Source organism: Sinocyclocheilus anshuiensis, unplaced genomic scaffold, assembly GCF_001515605.1.
Source record: "Sinocyclocheilus anshuiensis isolate Anshui unplaced genomic scaffold, SAMN03320099.WGS_v1.1 scaffold1090, whole genome shotgun sequence".
In the NCBI taxonomy this organism is placed as follows: domain Eukaryota; kingdom Metazoa; phylum Chordata; class Actinopteri; order Cypriniformes; family Cyprinidae; genus Sinocyclocheilus; species Sinocyclocheilus anshuiensis.
In genome coordinates this window covers 571,995-580,428 of record NW_015537993.1, presented here as the reverse complement: position 1 = coordinate 580,428, position 8,434 = coordinate 571,995, and the positions used below count along the sequence as shown (strand labels likewise).

The 8,434-nt window shown below is 36.5% G+C and overlaps 1 protein-coding gene across 1 annotated transcript in view; it reads left to right on the top strand.

Moving 5' to 3' along the window:
- LOC107675282 (probable G-protein coupled receptor 158) overlaps nucleotides 1–8,434 on the top strand; it is a 93,514-nt gene that overhangs the window by 73,489 nt on the left and 11,591 nt on the right. The window contains exons 5-6 of the mRNA XM_016469581.1: nucleotides 1,969–2,078; nucleotides 4,056–4,294. Coding sequence (XP_016325067.1) covers nucleotides 1,969–2,078; nucleotides 4,056–4,294 — 349 coding nt within the window. The remainder of the gene's footprint in view (nucleotides 1–1,968; nucleotides 2,079–4,055; nucleotides 4,295–8,434) is intronic.

Below are 8,434 nucleotides of genomic sequence, written 5' to 3'. Positions count from 1 at the left end.
GGGATCTTATCTATTCACGAACAGCTTGTAACACTCCAAAGAGAAAGGAAAACTTGAAATCGCATCATATGACCCCTACTTAAAAGGCACCAGAATACAGGAAATGGCATCTACTCCAGTAAAAAAATTTAGGGGGAGGACCCACCCACATTTTTTTTTTTTTTGCTTCCAACACCCATGCCCCATGGAATTGATTTCCAGGGGCATGTTTTACATTTGTGAGGGTAATTGTTTTTATCACCTTAATAATTATATCTGTGTTGTCTTTAATGTCAAACACTTAAATTTTATTAAATATTTCAATCAATCAAAATACTTTAAACTGTTGCCAATAGCAATTGACTGTTTAAAATTGTATCTAAATTATAAGTTTAAAAACAGAAGCTAACAGGGCTGCAATATTAGGACAAAAATCATTATTGTCGATTATTGCTCTTGATAATTGACATAAGTATTATTAATGTCGATGAATAGAATACATGTAAAAACTTTTGGGATTTTGGGAAAACAGCACATCAAATATTTCTGGTTCTGGCTTCACATAAGTCTAGTCTTGCACAAGTTATGCAAAAACTACCGTTATAATTACTGAAGCTACAAAATTAATATTTTATTTACGTCATATATGAACTTTGTTGTTTATGATGAGGGAATTCACGGGCACAAAGAATTCAATGAGTGATTGTGCACACTCAACAAAAACTCTAAAACAAAAAAGTAAAGTTTTCAGCACTTACTAATCTGAACGACTCTCATTGGCCATTCCATTCCTTTCTTCTACCACAATAATGTTGCAGACATTAGCATATACGGCTTTTATTAAATACGTATATTTAAGCCTTTTCTCAGTATATATATATATATATATATATATATATTAGGGCTGTCAATAGATAAAACATTTTAATCAGATTAATCACACCCTTTGAAACAACGTGAATGTACGGAAATGTCTGTGCCTGTGCATAAATACAATGTGCGTCAAGAGCTCATACACGCATTAATATAACGGACTCGCGCGTGCTGTATGACTCCTGTGCGCCACCGCAATCGTCTTTACCTTGATTGCAGTCTTCATCCATCAAAACTTTACTAGCGAGACTGGTTATCCAGTCAAGAAAACGATGTTTGCGTCTCATCTGGCCATACAGCGGTGGGATGTGTTGACAATCCGTTCAGCCTGTACTTCACACAGCGCGACGTGTGAGGGCTTGCGCTCGTCAGAGACAATCACAGAATATGACAGAGCTCGTGTTTTAAAGCGAAACACACTGGAATAAATAATTCACTTAAAACGCAACGCGAGTCTCTGTTCTCTCTGCAATCTATGATGTAATCAGCCTGGTTTCCTTTTATATTAGCGCTGTTTTGGATGGATTGTTTGAATGCATTCGCTCACTGGATCATTAGACCGAAAACTTTCCCGGAGTTTAGCGGCTTATAATTATCTGATTGCAAGCAGAGAAGCAAAATTGGGTTAAAGGGTTAGAATAGAAATTGTGCTTCAGTAATTTTGCATTAACTGCGTTAAATTATTTTAACGAGTTGATTGTAAAATTAATCGCATGCATTAATGCGTTAACGTTGACAGCCCTAATATATATATATATATATATATATATAGTGATTAATTAATCAGCATATGTAATTAATTTGATTGACTAGTTTCTTCTTTCCCAGCATATTAAATTGTGATTATTTAGTCACTGCATTCTTTTATGGTAACATGGTAGACTATACATTATCCTTTACTTAAAAAAAAAGTAATCATTTACTCACCATCATGTCAGTTTTTTTAGTAGTATTTCATTTATAAAATAAAATTACTTTTTTTTTTATCCTGTGACCATCAGTCAAGGACAAAACAGCAGGGGTCTCATATCAAGTATCATATTATCTGAATAAATAGATATCTATTTATTAAAATAAATGCATATTCCATTTGAGCACTTGCTTATTGTCTTCCAGGTGGTGATTCTGTACTTCCAGCCGAGTGTTTTCCGCTGTATCCTGCTGCGATGGGTTCGTCTGCTCGGATTTGCCACAGTCTATGGAACGGTCACCCTCAAACTCTACAGGTACAATTTTTATTACATTATAAAAGATGAGTCACTCTTCTAGATACCTGTAGAACTTACAGTGTTGTTATGTTGGTCACAGTCTTAGTGATTATTAATTTTTTTTTTTTTATTGATAAAAATCTTAATCCTAGGATTGGCTAGAATGAGATATTGAGAATGGCTTATGTGAGCGGAGAATGACACATTGCAATCCGTGATAGTTTTGAGATTGATGCCTCTGAGAAATAGATATGCTGCTCCAGACAAACAAACACACAGAGATACACACACAGACAGACACACACACACACACACATGCACCTGTACACACAATAACACACCCACACATGCTGTATGACTCACAGACCACAATGTCATTAAATGTCACAACTTGCACTTTCCTAATATGGCCGATGAGGTGGAACCGTGGAACTGATTAGATCTTTGCCATTTCAGAATCAACCCTGAAAAAAACAATAAGGCTGGATTGGTGTCAGGTAGCAGATTGGATGGTGGGCGAGAGAGCCAAAGGCTGAGCTACAGAGACCAAACAGTCAGCTAGATTACTTCTGTTCCTCAAGTGCTTTAACCATTACTAAACCAAAATAAAAAAATTATTGACAGCAACTTAAAATTTTGGACACAGTGTTGTATAACACAATTGTTCATTTTAAATTAGTTTCTGTTTGGAATAATAAAATATTCTTATTATTAAAACAAGATTTTTTTTCCCCCAAAATAAATTTTTAACTGGACTCTAAAATGATTTTCTAATTTTCTATATCAAGTAGTTTTTTTTTTTCATATTTTTAAATATTCTGAACCTCCAGGACTTTGTATACCATTGTAAAAAAAGAGGAACCTTCAGTTGTACTGAATGTGTGCTTGTAGTGTACTTCAAATCAAAAAGGTATATTTAAAAAAAAAAAAAAAAATTAGTCTTGAATTTGATTTTAGTCATGAAGTAGGCCTACATACACACTACACTTTAGCTTTGTTATCCCTATTACATTTCATATTCAAACAGACTATTATTCAATTTAGACTTTGGATGCTAAAAGAAGGTCAGCATATCTAGAGCGGCTCTCTAATGCACCTTTTTACTCTTATGTGGACTTCATTTCCTGTGAGACCTTGCAGCATTAGCCTCTCCTGATTTAACTTCCGTGAAACCCTTTTAAGCACAGTTAAAGTTTGTATTATCTCTAATTTCCAATTAAAGTAAGCATCCTATAAAGTGTCAGAGCTGTATGTTCCAGAGCTAGTTCATCAGGGGTAAAGTACGTTTTAAAAATTATTCACTACATTGTTAAGCTACGCGCTAAAACGCCTGCTTAAAATCATTGTGGGAAAACAAATAACAGGAGGTACTTAGACCAATATGGCCACGATGTATTACATTTTATTGAATGGTTTAGACAACAAAATCTGGTCTCCAGAAGAATAGGATGAAGGAGAATCTTGCACAGAGCGTGCACAGAAGAAAATGTGGTCTTGATGGTATGATATATGCTGAAAATGCCAAAAAATCTTAATGGCATTCGTAATTAAGGCAACAGAAATGAATGAATTCTCTTCGGATCTGGACAGAAATGGGATGATACTTAACTGGGGTGAAAATTAACACGTTGCTTAGATTATTATTTTTTTTTACTATACACTCATTAAAGGGCTACACTTTATCAATGTGACATAAAGACAAATGGTGATAATGAAGAGACTCTGCACGCTATGGCCATTTATAAGTTTGTTTGATGACCAAAAATTGGTCCACATCCAAAGAGAAGAATGTATATATTAGTATGTCTAATGAAATCAAAATGGACCTTTATTTCTTAATGCACATTCATGTGCAATTCGTCAGTTTTTTAATACTTTAACAAAATATTCTAATAAAAAATGTAATAACTTGCCCGCTTTTTTTCTGATCCAATCCCACATCAGTTCCAATATGGAAGTGATAATGATACAATGGTTGTTGTCACTGTTTTCCAGGGTTCTCAAGGTGTTCCTGTCACGTACAGCCCAACGGATTCCCTACATGACCAGCTGGAGAGTGTTGCGTCTACTGTGTGTCATCCTGCTGATTGTGTTATGGTTCGCAATAGCCTGGACCGCCGCTGTTTGTCAGAATCCAAACAGACATCTCGCGCTCATCAATGTGGGCCTCACCACTGATCGGCTACAGTTCAGCATGTGTCTGCTGGACCGCTGGGACTACATGATTGCTGTGGGTGAGTGAACATGTTACCTAGGAGCTTTTTGTATGAGTTTTTGGCATTTTAATGAGCACAGGCTGTAATAAATTACTGTTGGAATCAAACAGTCTGGATGAAATTCTTCCAAATATGGACACTTATTTAATTAAACAAAGTACAGAGAATCTCATCAAGGCACTGTTTAAAGGAATAATTGACACAAAAATGGAACTTATGGGTCATTCACTCACCTTCCTGTCATTCTAAACCCATATGACTTTATTTCCTCAGTGGAACACAAAAAGCAGTATTTAGCAGAATGTTCCCACTGCTCTTTTCCATATAATGAAAGTGAATGTATATTAGGGCTGTCAAGCCCCAAAAATTGCAAGAAGGCACCATAAATGTAGTCCAAAAAATGAATGTAATATATTCCATTTTTTCTGCAGCCACTTTTTACTTTTTCACTTTTTCTATGAACGACTCACTTCTTATTAAAAATTGCACAACCCTTGTGAAAAAGAAGTTCGCTTAAGTGTATTGAATGTGCACTTTCAGTGTACTTCAAATCTTAAATGTACATTTAAAAATGTGCTTGCAGATAATATGAATTATGAAATAAAAGACCAATAAAGTGTACTTAAAAAGGGTACACTTTTATTGTACTTTGAAGAAGTGTGTTATTCAATATTACATTTAAAGTTAATATATTTGAAATGAACAAAATTATTACTTCATTACAAATGTGTAATTACAAATATATTTAAATACATGACATACATCCACACCTGTATTTAAGTGTTAACATGTAGTGCTGTCAATCGAGAAAAAAAACAAAAAAACTAATCACACATTTTTTCTGAAATTAATAGTGATTAATCGCACGACAGTTTTGAAAACAACTGCATTTCAGAAAATAGTTGTTAAATGTGACTCATGTATAACAAATACTTAAATACATGCCCAGTTTTAAGGCAGCGTTAATCTCCATTTTGGTAACTCCATGACTTAACTGACGACATAACTACAACATTGCACGCTCGTATTTTAATTTGCGATTTAATATGAAATTATACAGCATGCGCCACTGCATTTGTACTGTGCTACGTACACAGTATAATGGCTGACAGGACAGGAAAATTAGTTTTTACTGACATTTGGCCTGAAAACATCTCATCTGGCCGCAGATCACTGTTATTTTACTGAAGCTCCCTCATCTAGCGCCTGGTGCTGAGGTGAAGTTGGAGTGCGCATCTGAAAAGACTCCTGTTTAATGTGGACATAAAGACTAAAGGGTCTAAATAAACTCAATTCTTGTCAGGAAAAAAAGAGACGGAAGCAGCATTTGTGAGTGGGGTGGCCAACCGTAGCTGCGTTAATTGCGTAAAATATTTTTAACGCGTTAAACTGAAAAAAAACAAATAATAATAATTGCTACGCGCTAATTTTGACAGCACTAGTAAGTGTATTCTCAATGCCAGACCACATACTGCATCAATTACAACATCATGGCTGCGTAGAAGAAGGATCCGGGTACTGAAATGGCCAGCCTGCAGTCCAGATCTTTCACCCATAGAAAACATTTGGCGCATCATAAAGAGGAAGATGCGACAAAGAAGACCTAAGACAGTTGAGCAACTAGAAGCCTGTATTAGACAAGAATGGGACAACATTCCTATTCCTAAACTTGAGCAACTTGTCTCCTCAGTCCCCAGACGTTTGCAGACTGTTATAAAAAGAAGAGGGGATGCCACACAGTGGTAAACATGGCCTTGTCCCAACTTTTTTGAGATGTGTTGATGCCATGAAATTTAAAATCAACTTATTTTTCCCTTAAAATGATACATTTTCTCAGTTTAAACATTTGATATGTCATCTATGTTGTATTCTGAATAAAATATTGAAATTTGAAACTTCCACATCATTGCATTCTGTTTTTATTCACAATTTGTACAGTGTCCCAACTTTTTTGGAATCGGGTTTGTAAATTCTATGGGTCTGGCTTCCGGTCTCATCCGTGTCCAGCTATTTTTAGCTGTACAGAACCGCTCATTTTGCTGCTTGATATTGAAAATTGGTGTGTCTTACCATATTATTTGAATGTGTTGTCTTAATTACGAACACACTGGTTTATAATGCAAACAGTTTTACCGTTTACTGCATGTTGTTATTTTTCTCGGTATTTCCCTATAGCGGCTAATGAACCCAGAAGTCTTGCCCATAGGCATACTTCCGCATTGAAGAAAAAGGTGGATAAGTATTCTAAAGTGTACAGCTCTTTTATGTTGCTATTCAAAGGAAGTCTGTCATTTGCAAAATCTGTAATAAGCAGCTTCTTCTTTTTTTCTTTTTTTTAACTGTGCTCAAATAAATAACATATCCATAACAAGGTACATTTTACAGACCGAGAACTGATCAGAGAAAAACACATGTTTTTGAAGGAGATAAGTGAGGATGCTTGATGAATTTCTTGAGGAAGAGCATTCCACAACCTGGGAGCCACAACACTGAAAGACCTGGCTCCCATAGTCACCAAACTAAACTTAGGGGTGACTAACAATCCCACACTAGAAGATCTGTAAGGAGTGAACAGGAGCATAAGGCTGAAGTAAGTCAGATAAATATGTAGGACCAAGGTTATGGAGAGATTTGTAAGTGAGAATTAGTACCTTGAAGTTTATACGCATGGAAACAGGAAGCCAATGAATGTGGTAGAGGATTGGAGTAATGTGCTCGTTCTTGTGTGAGTGATCAAGCGGGCTGCAGAGTTTCGAACATATTATAATCATTTGATATTTTTAGCTGAAAGGCCATAAAGAAGTGAGTTAAAGTAATCTAGTTGAGATGTAGAGAGAGAATCGAATACGAGATATATTACGTAGGTGGAAAAAAGCTGTCTTTACCAGTTTACCAATGTGATCATTTAATGAAAGTGTGGAATCAATGAGAACACCAATATTTTGAACTGTTGTGGAGGGCATTATCAAATCACCATCCAAATCTATCAGTTGACCAGATAGTTTAGATACAACAGCTTTAGAGCTAATCAGTATTATCTACATTTTAACGGAGTTAAATACAAGGTAATTTGACTCCAGTCTAAGCTTGAGTTCCTTGATGCAAGTTGTTAATGTAGGTGGAAGAAAACACTGAAGTGGAAGGTGTGCTAAAATAAATCTGAATGTCATCAGCATAACAGTGGAAGTTAAAATATTAGCGTTTGATTATTTGTCCACTTGGTAACAATAATAGTGAAAAGAAGAGGCCCCAAGAGAGAACCTTGAAGTACACCAGAACTGATGGATTTGGTGGATGATTTGTGCTTCTGGTATATAACAAATTGTTGCCTCCCTGTCAGATAGGAGGAAAATCAGTCAAAATCTGTGGCAGAATTTCCAGTTGCTGAAAGCCATGACAGGAGTATCTTATGACAAACAGTGTCAAAGCTGAGCTGAGGTCTAACAGAAGGAGAGTAATAAGAGCGCCAGAATCAGAAGCTAGAAGGAGATCATTAAGAACCTTAACCAGGGCTGTTTCAGTACTGTGTAGCCAGACTGGAGGGGCTCATAGAGGTTGTGTGCTGTTAAATAGGCATGTAACTGGGAGGCAACAACTTTTTCTAATATCTTAAAACCTCTCAAAAGAGAGGTTCAAAATAGGCATGTAGCTACTTAGGGTTACAGCAGCAATCTTAAAGGGGTCATATGATGTTACTAAAAAGAACATTATTTTGTGTATTTGGTGTAATGAAATGTGTTTATGCGGTTTAAGGTTCAAAAACACATTAGTTTCCATATACTGTACATTATTGTTTCTCTTCTATGACCAGCCTTTCTGAAACGCATCGATTTTTACAAAGTTCATCGGTCTAAAAAGCGAGGTGTGCTCTGATTGGCCAGCTATCCAGTGCGTTGTGATTGGCCGAATACCTCAAGCGTGTGGCGTACAACTTAACCACTGATTTCTAGTCGTGTCCTCTTTTGGAAGGCCAAACAAAGTAGTTTCGCTTTCACAAAGAAATACAGCGTCACACACGGCAGGCTAGAGTGAGCGGAAGCTGGCAGCCTAGAGTGAGCGGTGGCAGGCGGGCTTGAGAACGGCACGGCCGGCGGATTCGATGAAGGAGCGGCCGGAGGGCTTGCGGCAACCACATGTGACGACCCCGGGCTGGACTCT